Source organism: Balaenoptera physalus (genome assembly GCF_965194825.1).
Source record: "Balaenoptera physalus genome assembly, chromosome: 2".
NCBI classification, from domain to species: Eukaryota; Metazoa; Chordata; class Mammalia; order Artiodactyla; family Balaenopteridae; genus Balaenoptera; species Balaenoptera physalus.
Window position 1 is genome coordinate 63,821,310 of NC_138883.1, and position 23,659 is coordinate 63,844,968.

Here is a 23,659-nt window from a genome sequence, read left to right on the forward strand (position 1 = left end):
TGCTATCAATTTGATGAAACATTATAAACATATAAAAACTAAACCTTTTAATATATTATTTATAATTTACTAAACACGTTCTGAAATAACTATGTATAACATTGGTTAATTATCATAAATTAAAATAAATCCTATGTATGTAACTCAGAGAACCGAGTTATGATGGTATTGAAATCTGAGTATGGTAGTAGGGACATTGAGATGATAGTATTTTGAAGTAGAATAAAATTTCCATTTTAGGTTAGTATAAAAAAAAGAATCCAGTTGTTAAAAAATTTGTATTTAATAAAAGTAAAATCAACATTACTATTTTTGATGGTGATTCTAACAAGATTATTTTAGCAGCTTAGCAAATAATGAGATCTAAGAAAGATAAATACTATATAATCAAATAAAATTTCATCTATTTTTAGCTTAACAGTTAAGGTGGGATTTTGAATTGTGAGAGTGATGCTTCAATATCAGTTGAAAATTATCTATCCTCCTTGTCCCCATTTTTTGTAGGCTCTAAGTTTTTCACCTGGGAAATTACTTTCTATGAAGGGAATTCTATATTGTCACTCAGTGTACTAGTTGGAGGCCAGTTTAAAACACCAAATCTTTGCATGCATAATTTTTTGAAGACCTTATCCAGGCTAAGGAATATACTTGCTACTCAGAGCATTTCCAAGCCTCTTTGACTTCTGTATCTGTACACTAAGGTGCATTAATTTTATTAATGATTTTTGAATCACAAAATTTTATTTTGCTAGCCACCATAGAAGTATCTTAAAAGAAGTTTAAAAATAATAACTCTTGAGATTGGGATAGATTCCTTACACTTTCTGCTCCAATGTACATATGTACTTAATTTGAAGATACAAAGATGATCCCACATTGTTTTTACAACTGAGATCATTTCATAGTATTAGTAATTAGTTACATCCTTTGTTGAAGGACTTCTTCAAACTTATTGTCTTTTAGACCCATTCTTACAGGTTAGTCTGCAAATAAGCAAATGTCAAGGGCAGTAGCAAAAATGACCATTTAATACAAAGCTGGCAAACATTTGGAGTTATTTGTAGTTTTGAAAACTTTTTACTTCAAAAGTCACACGTATTATATGCATTAAAATTAGTTCCACAAATGGAAATCATAGATATGGGACAGTTGTTTTAGGGGAAATTTCACTAGTAAATTCATAATCTTTAAAATTCTGAGTGATTGAATTAAATACTGATCCCTTGCATAATATATTCAGCGGCGTATTCTAAATATTACTTTTTAAAGGTGTGGTTTTTAGTTTTAAATATGAGCGGGTCCTATAGGCATGATGACATTTTCTGACGTATACTTTCTTGGTCTTTTCCTGTGCTAAGACTTTGAATTGTCCTAAGTATTAAAGAGCACGGTGTCAAGAAAGGTATTTTCAAGACGAATGTTTACACAAGCAAAGTATTTTTTTTAGACAGGTGAATTCTAATTCTGAAGAAGAAAATTTCAAAATACTGTTCACTTCTTATTCCTCATCTCTCTTCCCATCCTTAAAATACAAGTTAAATCTTAATTGGAATCCTTTTCCCATTGTGGAACCAAGCGCTGGTGTCAGACTTGAAGAGGAAGGCTTTACTTTGTTAGCTATTTGTTTGAAACCCCAGCGCTCTTCCCAGATCTTTGGGCTGATAATCGCAAACATGGAGGATGCTTCTGATTCTTCACAAGGGGTTGCTTCATTAATTAATAATGTAGCTCTCCCAGGCTCTCCGCCGTCTCTTCCTGTATCAGTGACAGGCTGTAAAAGTCATCGAGTAGCCAATAAAAAGGTAGAAGCGAGAAGTGAAAAGCTCCTCCCAACAGCTCTTCCTCCTTCTGAGCCGAAAGTAGATCAGAAACTTCCCAGGAGCTCCGAGAGGCGGGGAAGTGGCGGTGGGACGCGATCCCCCGCGAGGAGCCAGGCCGTGGCAGCTGGAGAAGCGGCGGCCGGCGGCGCGGCGGGGCCGGCGAGAAGCGACCCCCCGGGGGGACAGAGCCTCCCCTCGCCGCCTTTGTAGTTGAGAAGGTGGAGAAGTGGCAGCCGGCGTGCTCGCAGGTGAGGGGCTTGGTGTGGTCGCTCGGGAGCCGGCCGGCGCCGGCAGAGAAGTGTAGGCGAGCGGGCGAACAAAGCGGAGCGGCGCCGGGGTCCGCCCGCAGCGAGCTCCCTCGCGGCGTCGGGCCGGCCGGCTGCGCGCCGAGCACGTTGTGAGCCCCGCGGCCGCTGCGGCGGCGGGCAGGGAGCGGGCGCTGGGGGAGGGGGCCGCTGCCGCTCACGCACCGCCTGCGCGCGGCGGGGCGTTCGGTCCCATTGTGAGCCGGCAGCCGGGCGTGCGGAGGTGGGGCGGCTCCGCTGGCTCAATACCCCGACCGCGACAGGAGCGACCTCGGCTCGGGTGGCAGCCGCGGCGCGTCAATCACACAAAAGGCAGTCGAGCTTCCCCCGGCGCGCGGACCGGCCCACGCCGCCGCCGCCGAGCGCTCCCCACCTTACCGGTTTTCCTTTCCCTCCAATTTTGATAGGGAAGCGGGGCCGGCGCGGGCGGCCGAGGGTCCGGGTGAGCCCGCGGCCGGAGACGAGATGCCGCTGCTACACCGAAAGCCGTTTGTGAGACAGAAGCCGCCCGCGGACTTGCGGCCCGACGAGGAAGTTTTCTACTGTAAAGTCACCAACGAGATCTTCCGCCACTACGAGTAAGGGCCGGGCCGGGCGCGGGGGGTGCGAGGGAGTGTGGGGACTCCCTCCCCAGCGTCCTTTTGTCTCTCTCCTTTTCCAAGCCCCGGGTTTCTGGCGGGGCGACTGGAAAGTGACGGGTGGCCGCGGGCCCGCGTTTCTCTGGCCCCCGCGTCCGACACGGTGACTGCGCGGGGCCCCCGGGAGGCCTGATCGGTCGAGGCGTGCGTGGGGAGAGCCGGCCGGGGCAGAGGAGGCTGGGGTCCCTGGCCGGCCGCGGGGACAGCTTCTAGTCGCGGCAGCCGCCCGGCCGCCGAGCGGCGGAAACTCCCCGCCTCGCCCCTCCCCGCCGCGGCCACACGCGCGCTCCGGGGCCAGTTCCGGGATCCCCGCCTGGCGGCCGAGGGGATCCCCGCTCGGGTCAGCGGCATGGAGTCGCGGTCCCCCGGTCCGGGGAGGGAATCCCTGCCCCCGGGGGCAGGAAACGGCCGGGCTGGGCGTCGTTTCCTCGGTCGGGAGTGGAGCCTGACGTTGGAGCTGCCCGGGGTAGGGGCGGGGGTGGGGTGGGAGCGGAGTTGAGATTCCGGGGAGGGGGCTCCCCGGCAAGCCCGGGACGCTAGAGCCTCCGCCGGCCGCCTCTGGTCCGGTGCGGCTAGGCCTCGGAGTGTGCGAAGCGAGCCGTGCGCTCTGTCACCGCCTCTTCTCGGTGACTAACTCCTGGCCCTGGGGAACTCGGCGTCTCCGCCCCCGGGAGACCGGGTGAGGAAGAAGTCGGGACTGGGCGGGGGAAAAGGAGGGGGAGAGAGCAGGGCCCTGGGCGCCCCCTCGTTTTCACTTTTGCGTAGCCCGGAGCGCGGCGGTGGGAGTTGGGGGAGGGGGCTAAGACAAGTTCAACTCCAACCCCAGCCAGCCTCCTCTTTATCCCCCTGCGCTTGGGGCCGCCTGACATGTGCCACTCGCTTTTGTTTTGACAAGAATCCGGAGCTGCTGCCTGTGTAGTTTCAACCCCTCAATTTTTAGTCCCTTGCCTGGTTTATCCCGAGAGATCCCCTTGTCCCGTGACACCAAATAACGGGGCGTTTTAGAGCTCTGTGTTTAAACAGGATCTCCAAGTGAGAACCTGAATTGATCAATCGCTGAAACAGCCTGATCCTCCCTTTTTCTTACGCTTTATCCTCTCCACTCAGAAGGAGTCCCTTTGTGGCTTAGAAACCAAGTGTTACAGCAACCAAATAAATTGGGTGTAGGAGGCACCTTTTCTGAGTGGGGGCTTGCTAGAGGGAGGGCGTTAAGCAAACTCTGCACCTGTCTGAGAAATGACTAGTGAAGTTAGAAAGGACAGTTCCTTTGAGCTTTTATTTTAAGCAAGCCTTCTTTTTTTTTCGGCTCCACAGAAGGAGTTACACGTAAACGTGTCATATCTAGAGAAGTTTTTCAGCAGACAGTACTTTTAAATAGGAGTGCACATCTTACTCTGCTCCTGTACAGACTTGTTTTGTTACTCAAATAGAGTTCAGTCCTATAACTACCTAAGTGAATTTGGATTAAGTAACTTGACAAGGATGATGTCTTATTTTTAAAGAAGATTTAGGTTAAAATCCTTGGTAATTCTGAATTTTTTCAAGAAGTTGTATTTAAAAGTGCCAACAAGATAGGAAATGGGCTTAAATTTAAACTTTTCTGCTTTTATGTAAGCAGTCTTATCTCTTTGAGACACTCCTCTCACTTTAGAAGGGAGCATAAATATGGCCCCTAGCCTCTTTGAATTTGAACACTTTTCAGATACTTAGGTTCTTGATGATAAAGGAAGAGATTTTTGGTATTCCAAACCTACCTTCCATTAATGTTAAGGAACTGTGTCCCCTGTAGTCTTATGACATTAAAATTTAAATGTTTTGTTTTCTCTTTGCTCTGTGCTGAAGCGTTTGGGTTTTTGGAAATTACAAGCAGTTTAGGAGAGGTGATTGGTTTGGGAGCAAAGCTATTTAATCATTTACCCTGACCAAAGCAGAACTACTGATGTTCTTAGCTATTAACGTTTATGACTTGGAATTGGCATAAAACTGGAAGAAGACTGCCATTTAATTGTGTTAAAATTTGGATTACTTTCTCTTAGATGATTACAAAGAGATCTTTCTAAAAATGCATTCATGGTGGATGGTATATGGTGGTCTGCAGATGATGGTAATCTGACCCTTGCCACAAGTCTGGAGAAACTATGAAGGAAACATCTGTTTTCACTAATTCGTTGAATCACAAATTGGTTTATGTGAATTTGTTTGAAGATTATCCTTTAAGTACATTATTTTGAATATTTTTCTTTTGTATTTGTCTGAAGATCACTATGCTCACCTATTTGCTCATGTTTTTGATTTCTTGAATATAACTTTCTCTAATCAGTCTCAAAGAGTTTTACTACACCTCCGCACCTTTTTCACTTCCCAGCATAATGCAAAGTAACTGCCTCTAACTCTGGTTAGTACAGGTTGCCAGTGACCTTTTAATTGCTAAATAGTGTTTTGTGTGTCTTACCTGATATTATAGCCTAACACTTCCTCCTTTGTCCTTCTAGCAGCAACGGTCACCCTCCATTTTATCTAGTGTAACATCTGCAGTTATTGCATGGTAATACAATGTATTTGTTGCATCACATTTTCTCTTTTCCTAGACCCTGAATTCTTTGAGACAGGGACTATGACAAAGATGGTTACTTGGTGATTATACAGTTCAAACTCCTTCATTTTGTTTTTGTTTTTTTTAACTATATGCTCTTTAACTAATTGCTAGCTCTTGTTTGACCTGCTTTCCATAAATAAAGAAGACTTATTAAAAATAGCACATTAAGTGTAGGTGAATGCATAAAGTGCAAAAGAATGAAACTGGGCCACTGTCTTACACCATACACAAAAATTAACTCCAAATGGATTAAAGACTTGAACATAAGACCTGAAACCATAAAACTCCTAGAAGAAAACATAGGTGGTAAGCTCCTTGACATACGTCTTGGCAATGATTTTTTTTTTTAATTTGACACCAAAAGCAATAAAAGCAAAAATAAACTAGTGGGTGGGACTACGTCAAACTAAAAAGTTTCTTCACAGCAAAGGAAACCATTAATAAAATGAAAAGGCAGCCTACGAAATGGAAGAAAATATTTGTAAATCTTATATCTGACAAGGGACTAATATTCAAAATACATAAAGAGCTCATATAACTCAATAGCAAAAAAAAACAAAACAACTTGTTTTAAAAATGGACAGAAGATCTGAACAGATATTTTTCCAGAGAAGATATTCAGAGAGCCAACAGGTGCTCTACGTCATTAATCATCAAGGAAAGGCAAATCAAAGCCATAATGAGATATCACTTCACACATGTTAGAATGGCTGTTATCAAAAAGACTAGAAATAACAAGTATTGGGGAGGATGTGGAGAAAAACAAACCCTCATGCGCTATTGATAAGAATATAAATTGGTGCAGCCATTATGGGAAATAGTATGGGGGTTCCTCAAAAAATTACAAACAGAACTGCCATATTGATCCAGCAATTCTATTTCTGGGTATTTATCCAAAGAAAATGAAAACACTAATTCGAAAAGATATATGCACCCCCATGTTCATTGCAGCATTATTTATAATAGCCAAGATGTGGAAACAACCTAAGTGTCCATTGATGGATAAATGGGTGAAGAAGATGTGGTACATATACACAATGGAATATTATTCAGTCTTAAAAAAGAATGAAATCTTGCCATTTACAGCAATACCTATGGACCTCAAGGGCATTATGCTAAGTGAAATGTTGGACAGAGAAAAGCAAATACCGTATGATCTCACTTATATATGGAACCTAGGGGAAAAAATATAAGAAAAACAAAGCTCGTAGATAAAGAGAACAGAATAAAGTGCATAGTTTAATCTTTTAAAGGAAATAAAAATTTATTCTGTAATTTAGTTAGCAGACAACAATTTTGTTTAAAAAATTTTTTTTTCTTTTTTTGTCTGTGGATTGTTCAAATAAGGAGTAGTCAAGTCTGAATACCAGAAATTCTAGATTTGTGGGCTAGGAAAATGGTTTGTATTACCTAGTGACTTTAATCTCCTTAATAAAATGACTTCTTTTTTTAGGCATTTAGACTCTTGGAATTGGAATGTATTTCCCATCTGTGAGTGAATCACACTTTTCATATACAGTGTAGGAGTCTCTTCCACAACATCACTGACAGACCAGCTTATGTTTCAACCTGGCTGTCCAGTGAAAAGTGTTTGACTAATTTATAAAGCATCCTGTTTTCATTGTTCATCAGCTCCTCACTTGTTAATTCAGTCCTTTCAACTGTCCTCTTTTTACAGATGAGGAGGTTGGGATTGAGGAAGGAAGAGTAAGTCCAAGATCAGTTCAAAAACTACCTATCTAGCAATTGGCGACACTGGAGTTCTCACTCACATACCTAAGACTCTAGAGTTTGTGTTCATATTTACCATCACGTAGTGCTTATTATAGAGTATTCTTCCTAATATTTGTTAAAGTTTGCATAAGTATGCACCAAAAACATAGGGGCATTGCTTGGAATTCAAGCTGGCTGCCTAGATCTTTGTGTAGGTACCATTATCTACAGTCTGCTCAGACATTTGACTTTTTTTACTACACTCCCAAGTGATTAAATTCTAGATACTATATGTAAAAACCAGAATGCCATTAATTTATAGTAGGGAAAAATGCCCTTCACATAGACCAGTCCCCAAACTGATAATCAGCTATGTATGAAATCTAGTTATTATCAGAAGGCCCTTTCGTGAGAATAGGGTTTTCAAGGAGAGTAGGATAATCTTAATAGCTAGCGTCTTCAAATTAGATGTTCAGCTCCTCTTTAGGAATAAGTCTGCCACATGGCCCAGGTATTTGGGTCTATGAGTCCTTTTTCTGTGGATGGTATAACAGAGATTCCTAAATACTTTTTTTTTTTTTTTTTTGCGTTTTAACCTTTTATCTGCTTAGCAGGCTACCATGTTTCTTTTCTGCAGACGGAATATATCTTATCAGTTATCTATAACACGCCACTCTAAAACTTAGTGGTTCAGACAGCCATGCATTTTGTTTGCCCACTATTCTTTGGGTTGCCACTGTGGTTTCTGCTCGTCTCTCTGTGCTCTTTCATTTAGGTGAAGTCAGATGAAGTCAGGCTTGGCTGAGGCTAGATGGAGTAAGAGGTGGCCTCAGTCATATGTCAGGGACCTCAGCTGGGATGGCTTTTCTTTGTGTGTGTGTGTTTTCCAGCTTCATTCAGGTATAATTGACAAATAGAATTGTAAGATATTTAAAGTGTACTATGTGATAATTTAATATACTGGGATGGCATTTCTCACCATGTGGTCTTTCATCCTCAGAAAGCTAACTTGGGCTTCTTCTTCCTGAGACCTTGGTCTCAGGGTTCCAGGAGGGTGAGAGTAGACATCTGTCAATGTCATTTCTGTATTTTGTTGGTCAAAGCCAGTCTCAGGTCCAGCCCAGATTCAAGGGGTGGTGAAATAGACTCTACCTCTTGTGAGAAGAGTATGAAAGTCATTTCTTAGGAGCCTGCACACCTTCAACCCTCTTTGCAAATAGTCTACCACTATGCAACTGATAAGATTTTACACTTGGGTCATCCAGATTGGATTTTGGATGTTCACTGATAATCCGTCTACAGTTAATTCCTTTTCCTACCCTCCTTCCCAATGCCAAACTTTCTCTTCAAAGATTCTCAGGTCTTATATGTGTTCTTCTGACATTGTTGCTCTACCATACGGGTTATTCTTCTGTGTATTCTTCTAGGATCTCTCTGTGAATAGGGTACCTAAACGGTAAGAATTGATATGTTTATTGAGTGCACATATAGTATGTTGGGCATACTGTATTATTTAATTTTCATATTAACTGTTTATGGAACACATTGTCCCCATTTTACAGAAGGGGAACCAGGTTCAGTGAAGTTTGTATAAATTACCCAAGTCATATTGTACAAGTGACAAAGCTGAGATTCAGATTCTTTCCTTTCTTCTTCCCATTCACATGTGTACTTTCTCTTTTTAGATACACATAAAAGTAAATGTGGACTGCCAATGAGAATATATTTGCTTATTCTTGACACTGTACTTTGGAAAGTCTTTGGAGATGCTGAGATAATTTGTCCCCCTCTAGTGAGAAGTAAATGTATGTCTATAACACAGTGGCATAAATCACATATGTGCTGAGGAGCCAGTGTAATGGAAACATAGAAAATGGAACTGATAACTGCTGGGGAATTGAGGAAGCCCTCAGATAGGAGATAACGTCTGAGTTGGGTCCTGAAAGATGGAGCTATGTTTCACCTTTGTTGATTTCTACTTAAGGCTTCAGTGTCTAGATTTTAAAAATCTGTATTGCTATTCCTCACCTTAATGTCACCTGCAGATTTTAAGAGCCTGCCTTGTATGTCACTATCTAAGTTTGTCTGAGGCAGCACTAAGTAAAGTGCAAAGTAATAGTAAAATGTTTTTTTAAACTAAGCTTTATAATTGAACTTTCCCCCTCACCATTTATGAATAAATGTAATAAATGTAATTTTCATCTAGCAGTTATTTCTCCCTATAAGGCATGTGTAGTCTGCCATGCCCATGATCACCTAATCTCCTGCTCTTGTAACCCCTTCAGTGAAGGAAATTGTTAGAACAACCCATGCTGTCTTTTAGCAATTACTACTTTTCTAAGCTTATAAACCATACTTCCCTTCTCTTGCATACCATATGCTGTTTTAGTCAGGAATTGTGTTAGTTTTTAACCTATGGCTGCATTTCTCAGTTACTAATTATTTTGTAGACAGAGGAGTTTGCTTATGTCCCTTAGATCTTTTCTGCAGTATTGGGCTGTATCTTTCTTACCTTGTTTTACCTCTAGTTAATACATTTTGGGGCATTTAAGTAAATAGAGTATGCTTTGCATTTATCTTTTCTGAATTGTATTTGGTTTCTGGTTTTTATGTCACTTCATTCTTAATCTTTTTCTCTTAGGTTTTTAGTTTTCCAAATACCCAGCAAGTTAACAGTATGTTGCCCTTTGTTCCTTAATTTGTTGACTTTATTTTAGAAGTGTGTTCTTACCAGTACTTGACCTGGTAACTCAGAAGCAATTTTTCCTTAAGAAATAATGGCAAAGGGCAGAGGTCATCAAACTTGTTCTTAAAGGGCCAGATTGTCAATATTTTAGGCTTTTCAGGCCATTAGATGTGTGCTGCACCGACCCAACTCTACAGATGTAGTGAGGAGGCAGTCATAGGCAATACCTAAAGATGTGGGTGTGGCTGTGTTCCAATAAAACTCGAAAAACAGGTGGAAGTCTGGATTTGACCTCCGGGCCAGTAGTACGCCCATCTCTAGTAAAGAGGATTGTTGAAGGAATGTAGCAATAAATTGGAGACATAATAACCTGTATTAGTCTAAACTGATGTAAAATAGTACTTTGTATTTTATTAAGTTTTACTCACAATAATAAAAGTGTGCTTCTTGTAAAATTTTCGTTATTTATATTCTTATAATATTGAAATTGAAGAGGCACTGTAACCTATCCCCTAGAGTTCAGCATTATTAACAAAATCCTACACATTTGAATGTGTATGATGAATGGGTGAAGAGCAGAATATAGAAGTGGAAGTAAGTGAAGGTATATAATGTTAGAGATGGTGCCATGATGAATAGGGAGTGATGAATAGGGAGAAGTAGCCTTGGGCTTTAAAATGGCCACTGTGAAAGAAAATTCCAATAAAAATTAATTTTAAAAAATGGCCACTGTGGTAGTGTGTCCTGCCTCCCTCCTCCTGAGGGTGGATCTTTGTGCACAGCAGGGCTATAATGTAAGGCCTTGTAGGGTGGATAGACACAAAGGAAGCATACAGAACAAACACTTTGCAGGAGGCTATGGGAACCTGGGTGAAGAAGGGTAGCTGTACTGTCGCTGGTTACTGTCTATCCACATGTTTAGTGGAGGTTTGTGGCACTTGTACCATTCTTCTCCTTGGTATTTTGAACAATGGTAACAAATCTAAATAGTGTTTATTGCAGCTCAGTCTAAAGTCTGTCCGCCTGCCATGGCACCAAATACCTCAGGCTATCAAATACCCACCTGCTATGGCTAGAGCTGTGCTGTCCAATGCAGGAGCCATTGGTCCTTAAGAACTTGAAATGTGACTAGTCAGAATTAAGATGTGCCGTAAATGTAAAATACATACTGGATTTTGAAGACTTGGTACCAAAAAAAAAAAAGTAAACTATTTCAATATTGATTACATATTGAACTATTTTGGAATATATTGGGTTAAATAAAATATATTAATTTCATTAGTATTTCTTTAAAAATTTTTACATGTGGTACTTTTCTTGATATTTTGTGCCTGCCTCTCCTCCTTCCCTTCCTCTGAATTCCCGAAGGATATCTGCCTCTGTTTTGTAAAGATAATCACTTTTTACTTTGTATTTTAATGACATACACCCATTATCTCCATTACTAAAGGGTACATACTTCAAAAGGATTGCCCTTGTACTGAATTAGTCATGTAAGTTGGCATATGTATATTATCTCTTTAGATCTCATTTATGTTAAGGTATGATTAGTTTCTCTTTACTTCCATAGATTTCAGTTTTTGTTGTTCTCGTAGAATCTACAGACAAATTTGCAAATGAAACTATCTTAATGGAATTACTCCAAATCTTATTTGGAGATCAGACTACTACAGGGGTAACCTGTACAGATATACTAACAAGGAAATAAACATGTAACAGTTTTAATAATTTTTAGAACGATGAGAAGGAAAGGGGTATTTCAGGAAGGAGAAAAAGTTAGAGAATAGTGAATTATGTTGGTTACATATAACTGTTGAAAAGTAGACTGAAATATAGAGGCAGGCAAAATATTTACCCATATCTTAACCACTTAGAGGCAACTACTGTTAATCTTTTTGCATATGTCTAACCTTTTCTGTTTAAAAAATATTTTTATTATAAAAACAATATGAATACATGCTCATTATAAAAATTCAAACAATATGGAAATATTTAGAATAACAAATTTTCCTCTTTCTTCCTTCCCAGTCCCTCCCTTTCTCCATAGGGAACATCTGTTTATGGTATTTGTATAAATACGAACATTTGCACATTTTTGCTATTATTATAATTAATGCATATGGAATTATGTCATTCAGTGATTTTTTTTCTCTTTAATATACCTTAGAAATCTTTCCATATAGTAGGTCTCTCGCATTTTAAAAATAACTGAATAGAGTTTTTGAAAAGAAATTAGGGCTTATAGTAAGAAATCCCAACAGTGCAGAAAAGCACTGGGTAGAATGGTCCCTAAGTCCCATCCCCATTCTGTAGCTGTTACCTTGATTTTTGTATAACATTCCAGGAATATTTTATGCTTCCTTATCTTTCTCTACTTTCCTTCCTTCCTTCCTTCTTTCCTTCCTTCTACCCTTTCTTTTTCTTCCTTTCTCTTTTTTAATTTTAACACAGGTGGGACCGTATTATATATATTGTTTGGATAAGCTTTTACTCTGAAAAAATATAGGAGGGAAGCAGACTGGAAAGTTGTTTTCCCTGTTTACATTATTTAAGAACTCTCCTTATGTTTCATGACTGTGATTTTTCATTATATGAAGTACTATAATTTATTTAACTTTTCTCTTATTGTTTGATGCTTAGATGTCCCAGTTTTTCACTATTATGTTAAAGCCTTTCAAAATTCATAGTTAAGTGCTTGAATTGACAATGTTTTGACTGCTTTGGAACAAAAAGCTTAAAAATTAGAAGGAAAAAAGAAAGGTTGAGTTTATTTTCTTTCACTTCAGTTTCAAAACTGATAGAAATCAACGTCCAATTTTGGCTGAATGTACCCGTAAATTGCAAAATATAAATGTCTAGTTTAAATATACTTTTTCTTATGTTTGTAATATTAATGTGTAAGTTGACCAGTTACTGAACTTTTGTTTGAGTTCTATGATTCTGTGTAAAATTTTGCAATAAAGGAACAATCCTTTATCAGCTTTTAATGTAAAATTTGTGAAATGATAGGTAATGGATTTTTGTTTTTGTTTTTTCATCAGTGACTTTTTTGAACGAACCATTCTGTGCAACAGTCTGGTGTGGAGTTGTGCTGTGACGGGTAGACCTGGACTGACCTATCAGGAAGCACTTGAGTCCGAAAAAAAAGCAAGACAGAATCTTCAGAGTTTTCCAGAACCACTAATTATTCCAGTTTTATACTTGACCAACCTTACCCATCGTTCACGCTTACATGAAATTTGTGATGATATTTTTGCGTATGTCAAGGATCGATATTTTGTTGAAGAAACTGTGGAAGTCATTAGGAACAATGGTGCAAGGTAAAGTACTTTTAATTTTTTCTTTTGTTATACATACATTCACATTGATCAAATTCAAAGTACACACAGGGATGAACTGAGGAAAAGCTTACCTTTTACTATTTTCCACCTACCATGTTACCCTTCCCCAAGATAGCCCTTGTGTTAACAGTTTCTTATGTATTTTTCCAAAGCTAATTTTTATAGAGACCACCAAAAACATGTACATATGCGCGCGTGCACACACACACACACACAATCTCCTGCTCCTTTCAACGCGAAAGGTAACATACTGTAGTTTATACCTTTTTTCACTCAACATCTCTTGAAGATTAGTCCATTACTTTATAAACCACCTTCCTTCTCTTTTTTATTTACTGTATGTTCTATTATATCGAAGTTTCACCTCTGTTTAAGAGTAAAAAATCTTAAAGATATCTACTGTGTTCTCATTACGTTACCTATTAGTTTAAATATGCCTGTATTTCTTGCTGGGTTTTAGTAGTTCTTTGATAAGATGAAAACTGAATTTTATATACTCTACTAAGTTCTCTTCTCTTTTACCCAGGTCTTCAAGAAAAAAGTGGGGTTTTCATATTGCAGAGTTAAATTGAGTTTATCTATGGCACTAAATTAAAAAGTATCATTGCTTTCCTGAAATCTTAAGCATTTATGATTGGCTAGTCACTGATATTTATTACAGTAATCCTTATTTGCATTAAAACTTTTTATAGCCTCCTGACTTTTGAGGCAGTGACTATTTTGGGATACTTTTTCCCCTTTGTTAGCCTGAATGAAAATTTTTTTCTTTTTGAATTTTATTTTTTAAATATTTATTTATTTATTTATTTATTTATTTATTTATGTGGCTGCATTGGGTCTTAGTTGCAGCATGTGGGCTCTTTCGTTGTGGCGCATGGGCTCTTCTTTGCGGTGCGCGGGCTCAGTAGTTGTGGCACACAGGCTTAGTTGTCCCGCAGCATGTGGGATCTTAGTTTCCAGACCAGGTATCGAACCCACGTCCCCTGCATTGGAAGGCTGATTCTTAACCACTGGACCACCAGGGAAGTCCCTCTTTTTGAATTTTAAACTTTAGCAGTCAAAAGTTACTATATATGTTCTTTTTTTTAAATTTATTTTTGGCTGTGTTGGGTCTTCGTTTCTGTGCAAGGGCTTTCTCTAGTTGCGGCAAGTGGGGGCCACTCTTCACTGTGGTGTGCGGGGCTCTCACTATCGCGGCCTCTCTTGTTGCGGAGCACAGGCTCCAGATGCGCAGGCTCAGTAGTTGTGGCTCACGGGCCTAGTTGCTCCGTGGCATGTGGGATCCTCCCAGACCAGGGCTCGAACCCGTGTCCCCTGCACTGGCAGGCAGATTCTCAACCACTGCGCCACCAGGGAAGCCCCACTATATATGTTCTTAATTATATGTCAATAATTATGTTCTTTATTATCTTATTTTGGAGAATCATCATGAGTTTTTATGTAATTTCAGAATAATGTCTTTAATATAATCCATTTTAGTTATTAAATGCTACTCTGCATGAATCTTAAAAAGCCAGGAGGTGTTTATATTAAGATCTGAATTCGCTTGGATTTGATTTTGGTGAAGAGTTGAAGAAGTTCTTTTTTTAATTGTAAAAGCAACAAATGGTAAAAATTGAAGGATTTTTCATTTGTCTCATGACTTTTGGGAAAAAAAATCTTTATTTTCAAGAGGAAAGATTGATATGTCACCAGTAATCCCACCGAGAACATACCAATCTGTATCACCAAAAGGAATAATAGGGCCTGTTTGGGGACCAGGACAATTTTTTTTCTCCTTATAGTCATTGTTTTATTTGACTTATGCCAAAAGTGTTTTCTAACTTAAAAATCATTGGGATACGTTAACCTTTAACATTAGGTTAAATATTGCTTACATCTAGAAATATAGTTGTTCAGTGTTTTTTGTATAGCTTTTTTTGGTTGTACCTTAAAAATGGGCTTCAGATAGTTGTAGCTTTAATGACAGTAGTAAACTAGGGTACATTGTAGAAATGGGAAATCTGAGAGTCACAGTTTTATTGATTATTCATTAGAAACATACTTCTTGGGACTTCCTTGGTGGCACAGAGGTTAAGAACACTCCTACCAATGCAGGGGACATGGGTTGGATCCCTGGTCCGGGAAGATCCAACATGCTGCGGAGCAACTAAGCCTGTGCGCCACAACTACTGAGCCTGCACTCTAGAGCTGGTGAGCCACAACTACTGAGCCCTCTTGCCACAACTACTGAAGCCCATGCGCTTAGAGCCTGTGCTCCGCAACAAGGGAAGCCACTGCAGTGGGAAGCCCGTGCACTGCAACGAAGAATAGCCCCCGCTCGCTGCAACTAGAGAAAGCCCGCGTGCACCAATGAAGACTCAACGCAGCCAAAAATAAAATTAATTAATTAATTTTCAAAAAAGAATCCTATAGTGGATTCAATGGGAACCTCAAAAAGAAAACACACTTCTTCTGGCTTATGAAGCTTTTAAATTGTAAAGTATAAGAAATTGGTACTTTTCTGAAAAAATTTTAAGGCTTAATTATCATGGTACATACTGGCCATTCTTAATCTTTGTGCGGGAAAGGAGAAATCTTGGATGGCTCATTGACTTTTTTGCCTTCAGCAGCTGGGTAGATGGTAAGATGCAGAGGCCTCAAAAAGTAATACTATCAGAGTCTAGCCATCTTTGCTCTCATCTCAGACCCAGATATTTATGATTGCTCTGATTTTGCCTTTCACAGACATGTTGCTTAGGTGATTCATGAGTGTCACTTAGAGGCTAGACACTAGTTACTAGGGATATAACAAGGATTAAGATGTCCTTAAAGAGTTCAGTGAAGGGAGAGACAAACATGTCAACTTGCCGGGTATTAAAATAAACGAATGAATGAGGTAATTCAGGAGCATCCAGGTCCAGAGTGCCATAGAGGCTAGACCTGGGTTCCCTACACTCACACTAACACTGGTTATTTTAGTCTTTTCATCTTTGCCAAATCTGATGATATCTCAGTGTTTATTTGCTTTTCAGGTCCTTTGCTCATTTTTCTTTTGGCTTTTTTGTCATCAGTAGATTTATGAAAGGTCTTTGTTAAATACTAGGCATATTAAACTCTTTGTCACTTTGTTGCAAATATTTTTGTTTCATTTTTTGCTTTTTCTTAAATGTGTGGTAAATGTAAAAAGGGCTTAAAAATATGTATGAAGAATAATGATAGAATTAAGGAATAATGGATAAAACTTCAATAAATACACATTCAACACTTGGTTTTAATAGAATACCTTTATCTTTGATGTTTGTTTATAGTTTGAGAAAAGTTTTTTAGTTTTATGGGAAGCAGAATTGTGTGGTAGTGAAGGGTTTAGGCTTTGGAGTCAGACTGACCTTGTTGGACAATGACATCCTTTCAGCTTATTGTGAGACTAAAATGAGTGTGTGTGTGTGTGTGTGTGTGGGGTGCACATTTTTGAATTGCTATATAAGTAGAATATAGTGGCATTTTACTAGGGGAATAATGCTCCTGTTGACCCAAGAGGGTTATATGGAAGTTAGTATTTTTCTTCTATTATTGGCTAGGTTTTCTATTATTTTATATTATAATTAAGTTTCAAGCCTGACTTGAGATTTCTGCAACTTTCGATACTAGTTCCTGCATACACCTTTATCCTTCCACCTTTTTAACTTAAATTTCAGTTAAAATAACTTTAATATATAAACTTGACTAGATTTCCTTTGGTTGGAATTGTACCTCTCCCATCTGTGTACTACTTGTGTAACTTTTGGGGAAGTTATTTAACATCACTTATCTCTTCTTTGTGTATGTAGTAGAATTATTGTGAAGATTGACTGAGATGCTGTACGTGATGTTCCATGCACACAGCAAGTATTCAATAAATGACAAGTAAAAAGAGTCCATCTTTTTCCATTTTGATTTTTTTGGTTCTCTGTCATGCTTGTAAACTCTTATTCTATTACACTGATACGAGGAGAGGACTTGGCATGATGTTTTTCATTTGGAAAGTGCTCTAGACCCCAAGGAACATGTGTCCCTTATGGCTTCACATCTGCTTGTGTAACTTTGGGATTCAGTTCAGTTTTGAGGTGATGATGCTAGTGATAAGGTTCTGGCGTCCTCAGGGGGTCAACCAGGGCAAATCCAGCTTCAGTGATGAGAGACGCTCCAGGTTGAGTTTCCTCAACATCCCTGTTGACTTTCATCTGCAGGCTCCTGTGGCCTTTGTATCTGACTGTGGCTTGAGGCTTATCCTTACAGGGCTTATTTAGAGAATTCAGTGGATTTCTCCCAGTGGCTGAGAAATAGCAGGCACTTACTATCTTCATGGGATCCACAGGATCCACAGTATGAGATGTCTGTGCTCCTACTCCCACTTTCCACTCTTTGAAAGTTAGAATGTGACGTTACAAGAATTTGCTTCCACAGGACATACATCTCCCTCTGCTTTTTAAGTTAAATGTGCTTTATTGAGATATGATTGACACACTGTAAAATTCGCCCATTTAAAGTGTACAGTTCAGTGGGTTTTAGTTATGTGCTGATTTCCACTAATTCCAGAATATTTTCATAACCCCAGTAAGTCCTGTACCAGTTAGCAGGCCCTCCCCACTGCACTCTCCCCTCAGCCCCTGGCAACCGCTAATCTGTTTTCTGTCTCTGTGGATTTGCCTATTCTGGACATTTCATATATGTGGAATCATAAAGTATGTACCTTTCTGTGTTTGGTTTCTTTCACTTAACTATAATGTTTTCAAGGTTCATCGGGGTTGTAGCATGTATCAGTATTTCATTTCTTTTTATTGAGAAACAAATTCTACTGTATGGATCTATCACATTTTGTTTATCCATTTGTCAGTTAATAGATATTTGAGCTTCCACTTTTGGACAATTATAAATAATGCTGTTACAAACATTCCTGTACAAGTTTTTGTGTGAACATATGTTTACAGTTCTCTTGGGTATATACCTAGAAGTAGAATTGCTAAGTCATTTGGTAACTATGTTTAGCATTTGAGGAATCTCCAAACTTTTCCAAAGCAGTTGCATCATTTTACATTCCTACTAGCAATGTATGAGAGTTCCAGTTTGTCCACATCCTCACCAAGCCATATGTATGAACAATTTATTATTGTCTGTCTTTTTTATTTTGCCATCCTAGTGGGTGTGAAGTGGTATCTCATTGTAGTTTTGATTTGCATTTCCCTAGTGACTAATAACGTTGAGCATCATTTTATGTACTTACTGATCATTTGTGTATCTTCTTTGGAGAAATGTCTTCTCTGGTCCTTTACTCATCTTTAAATTGGGTTATTTATCTTTTTATTACCGAGTTGTAAGAGTTCTTTGTGATTTGGGGTATAAGTCCCTTGGCAGATACATGATTTGCAGATATTTGCTCCCATTCTGTGAGTTGTCTTTTCACATTCTTTATGGTACCATTTGCAGTACCATCTCCCTTTGCTTTTTTTTTAAATGAAGCTAATATCTCTGGTGATCTTTTATTATTTATTTATTTATTTATTTATTTATTTATGGCTGTGTTGGGTCTTTGTTTCTGCGTGAGGGCCCTCTCCAGCCACGGCAAGCGGTCTCCCTTTGCTTTTAACTTTTGTGCTACTTGTCAATCACATCTACCTTTTGTTTCTATCTATGTTGGCAGAACTTAGCAGTGGTCCGGTCCTAAAGACTTCCTCATCCATTAGAATTACTGGATTAGATTTACTGGAAAGAACGTGCTGTGTTACAGAGAAGTGGATGGGCCCGTTCTTAGGCTGAATTATTTCAGTATGGGTACTCCGGATCTTCTCACTTCAGTATTCTTATTGTCTCATTTACCTTTAGAGATCCCTTCTTCTTTTCTTTTTGCACCTTACAAGTATAGATTAGGTGCTTCCCTCCCCACCAAGACTTTCTGTTTTGAAATTGGCAATCCGAAGACAGATTCTTCTAGAAGATCCTTTGTCATTGGTATTGCAGATGAAGTAAAGAGAACAGCAGACTACTTGACTGAACCACACCGGTTTAGTTCTTTACATGCCCCATCCTGATTACCACCAGCTTGCCTGCCAATCATGCTGCCATTTGTTTTCTGCTGCTTCCTTGGAGCCTATGGGAAAAGTGAGAGGATGGCTGGTCTTGTGAAGAAAACACTAAACTGGTAGTCAGGTCTGTTAATTCTTAAATAACTACCAGATGCTTTGTATATACATTATATCAGCAGATATGAGACAAGGGCTTACGGTTTCTATTTACAGATGAGGAAACAGAGATCCAAAGAAGCTGTGTTTTTTTTGATAGTTGTTTACCATGTATTTAATGATACCTGCTATTTATTGATACTTGCACTGTTCCAGACACTGGAGATACAACAGTGAACAAAGCAAAGTCGTGGAGCGTCCATTCTAATCTTACAAGTAGTAAATTGTAGGATTAAATTCAGATAGGGCTGACTTACAAAATCATTTCTTTCTCAGTATCACTGTGTCCTTGGTTTTGGATTCTGCCATTTGTGATTAGCTGTATGGTTCTTTGCAAGTAATTTAAACTCTTAAGTGTTAGTCTTTTTTCATGTGTTAAATGGACCCCCGCCTTACAGGGTTGCCTCACAGGGTAAAATGACATAATGAATGTGAATTTTTAAAAGCTGTATTATATAATATTGCCTTTTTAAAAAATATTTATTTGGTTGCGCCGGATCTTAGTTGCTGCAAGCAGGCTCCTTAGTTGCGGCGTGCAAACTCCTAGTTGCAGCATGGGTGTGGGATCCAGTTCCCTGACCAGGGATCAAACCCGGGCCCCCTGCACTGGGAGCACGGAGTCCCATCCACTGCGCCACCAGGGAAGTCCCGATATTGCCTTTTGATGTAGGTGTCTTGTTAGTATTTGAATCTGTTTATTGGTGGTCATGCAGTTTTGTTTTGTTTTTGTTTGTTTGTTGGGATATGCCAGTAGTGATGTGAGGCTGCAGTAGCTGCCTGGGACACTGTAACTTGGAATCAAATTTCTCTGTTGCAACTCTGAGCGGAAACCCCATAGTTAACAATATCAGTGTCTTAGAAAGAAATAGTTGTTTGTTTTTGAAGACAATCATCCCTCATTTGTATGTGATCTTCTAAAAATGCTACACAAACAGATTTCAAGACATCCAAGTTTCAAGTAACTTTATCTTTTTTTTTTTTTTTTTTTGATGAGCCTGATAACCATTGTTTAATAAAGGATTGGGAGGATGGTGAGCTAGAACTCAAATAATTGCGTGATAAACTCATCTTCTCTCCCCAGCCCTAGAACTGGTGAATTGAATCAGGAAAAAGGAGGTAGAAATCACACAACAAAAAACATTTTGGACTGTTGAGTCATCATTCAGTGTAAAGAAAGGACTAGAGTTTTGAAAGAATTTTTAAAAATGAGTCAGAATATAATTGTATATTTGGTAATTTTTTTTAGTTAAAGTAGGCTTTGGGCAACTTGTTTTCAGACATTTTATAAGCACAGTCAAGATGTCCTGGGAGCTGAAAGATTCATAGGAAATGTGAAGCAGCAGGTGAGAAGGGACTTCTAAAAGTATTGGGTTGGCCAAAAAGTTCATTCGGGTTGTCCTGTAAGATGTTACGAACTTTTTGGCCAACCCAACAGATACACTGACAGAAGCAAGAAGTGGGACCTTATAGCAAAGGAGGACATGGAGTAAACATTAACTACAAAGTATACTGGCCTGGCTCAGTATATAATTTGGTAACGTTAGAAAACGTTGCAGAATAAAAATATGCTAGCATTTATTGAACTTTTCCTATATGCTAGGCAGTGTGCTAGATGCTTTCATTTTAATTCTCATGATATTGATGGGTGACCCAGAATTTTTGAAAAGGTTATTTGTTTGTTGGTATTTACCTGAAAGAGTTGAAAACTTAATGTCCACACAAAACCTGCACACGAATGTTTATAGCAGCTTTATTAATAATTGCCAAAAGTTGGAAGCACCAAGATATCCTTTAGTAGATGAACGAATAAATAAACAGCAGTACATCCAGACAATGGAATATTATTCAGTGCTAAAAAGAAATGAGCCTTCAAGCATGAAAAGACATGGACAAACCTTAAATGCATATTACTAAGTGAAAAAAGCCAATCTGAAAAGGATATGTGTGGTATGATTCTTACTATATGGCTTTCCAGAAAAGGCAAAACTATGGAGACAATGAAAAGATCGGTGGTTGCCAGGGGTTGAATGGGGTAGAGGGGAGATGAATAGGTTGAGCACAGAGGATGTTTAAAGCAGTAAAAATACCCGGTGGTACTGGATACTTTTGTCCAAACCCATAGAATGTACAACACCGATAGTGAGACTTAATGTAAACTATGAACTTCAGGTGATAATGATGTGTTAATGTAGGTGCATTGATTGTTAACAAGTGTTACTCCTCTGGTGTGGGATATTGATAGAGGGATTATGCATGTGGCAGGGGCAGGGAGTATATGGGAGATCTCTGTCTTCCTCTCAATTTTGCTGTGAATCTAAAGCTGCTCTAAAATACCAAAGTTTTTAAATTAAAAAAAAATTATATGCTCTGCTTATCAAGGCTGAAGTTTATAATTTTTAAAAAATCTGCTTTTTTTTTTCGTATAAAAATTTATATACGAGAGAAAAGTAAAAGGTGAAGGCCTGGAGTGCATTTCCCAAATGCTCCTTTCAGAGATAACCACAGTCAAAAAATTAGTGCATAGTTCTCTTTTTTTCTATACTACACTAAATTAAAAAAAAAAAAGTAGCTTTTTCACTTAGTAATGATTTGGATGTCTTCTTACATTAGAAAACCACATGCACCACTTCTAATTGGTTTTGCATAAACTCGCTAAACTGTGTGTTTCTAAAAAGCTTACTTGGAATATTGCCTTTTTCTGAGGATGGAGAAAGTTAGTCCTTTTGTTAGCCCTGTGTGAATTTGCTCTTTGAAAATAATGAACTGCATTTTCTTCCACATAATCTCTGACCTATGACTTAATGACAGACCTTTTCTCCAATGTAGGTTAAATCAATACAATAGCAGAATTGGATTTGCACCGGAGTTTCACTGATAGCTAGATTTTCCCAAATATTATCCCCATACTATTTAGATTTAACATTTAGAAATGCTATCTAGTCAAGAAGCATAAGAGACTACAGTTCAGTATTGTTTTTAGAACTGCCTTGTAAAATGAAGATTATGAAATTCTTTTTAATCTTACAAACTGATATCAATTTTGGCATCAAATAGAGACCAGCCACCTAGAGCTCTTATCTATTCAGATATCAAGGTGTATTCCCTGTGGCTTTCTATGTTGCATTGGTGGAATGCTTCAAGCACTTTAGTCTAATGAATAAAAGAAAATTAGCATAAAAGCCTAAAATATAGAGAGTAGGTACTTATTATATATTAGACTTGGAAATGAGAAAATGGACTTTTTAATCTTTGAGCTCCTTTTTGTATTGCTAACCTAAATTATATTAGTGCATCATAATTAATTAAAATGCATTAATGTTGAGGACAAAGGGAAATACTAAATATATTGAGGAGATAAGATGAACATAAAAGGTGTAAGTGAGGAACAATACAGTTATTTTGATTTAAACATACATGCTTGGATATCAGTGAGTGGATCCAGGTGGGATTAATCCAAGGAGAAGTTTTTGGAAAAGGGTTATTTGACTAGAAATTTGAAGACAGAGAAAAATATAAATTAGTAGAAAGGATTGAGGAGGAAGGCTTCTTATTTAGGTGCAGATATAGTATATAACTTTTAACAACGTATATTAATTAAGTTTATTGTAGTTCTTTCAAATAGAAGGCTTTCTGTTGGTCAGCTTATACTACTGCCCTTTTAAGGTCAAAATTCCTGGTTCTTAGCCAAGGAGAGTCCTAAGGAACATCCTCAAATTGTTGTTTCAGTCTTTAGTGCCTGATGACCCTAGTATGCTGATGATATAATTATTAATAGAAATAAAAAGGCTATTTGGGACAGCTGTTCTTTCTTTGGAATTCCTAGTTAGAGTCTTCTTTAGATATATATTGTTGTATGTATCGGAGACCCAGACTTGCAGCCTGACTGACTGCTGGATTGTTGTTGCAAGTTGAACAGTTAAAATTTAGAATCCTTATTTACTTGTATAATAATATAAATTGGAGGCCATCCTGGGAAACCCTTTTTATATCCTAAAAATCCCTATTAAGTAGTCACAAAAATAAATGAAAATGAATTTGTTTTTCTAAACGTGTTTAATTCAAATAACATATAAAGCTTCTGTTGTAAAATGTCTGTATGGATTCAACTGCTCGATTCTTAACAAAATAGTTCAGTGAAGTTTAGACTGATCATACAAATGTATTCATTTTCTTCAGTGTTCTAAGGACTTTCAAATTTGCATTGGCCATTAGGAGGATCTGCCTAATGCCTCTCAAAAGTTTTTGAATGGTAAATGTTGGAGGAGGGTGGTTGGTTTCTCTGGCAACCTCTTTATTGATCCTCTGTACTAATACCAAGTGCAAAGAGTCAGCTGAGTCTCCACAAGGACTTAAGGTCTTTATT

At 38.7% G+C, this 23,659-nt stretch overlaps 1 protein-coding gene across 8 annotated transcripts in view; it reads left to right on the forward strand.

The window, feature by feature from the left end:
• The first annotated feature begins 244 nt into the window (after positions 1-244).
• Positions 245-23,659, forward strand: part of BAZ1A (bromodomain adjacent to zinc finger domain 1A) — a 93,539-nt gene continuing 70,124 nt past the window's right edge. For 5 of the 8 annotated variants that reach the window (XM_082452041.1, XM_082452034.1, XM_082452037.1 and 2 more), the window contains exons 1-3: positions 245-2,068; positions 2,533-2,703; positions 12,800-13,078. In XM_082452041.1, coding sequence (XP_082308167.1) covers positions 2,591-2,703; positions 12,800-13,078 — 392 coding nt within the window. In that variant the 5' untranslated portion in view covers positions 245-2,068; positions 2,533-2,590. Of the gene's footprint in view, positions 2,704-12,799; positions 13,079-23,659 lie in introns of all 8 variants that reach the window. The other 3 variants (XM_082452036.1, XM_082452038.1, XM_082452035.1) reach the window with 2 other exon arrangements.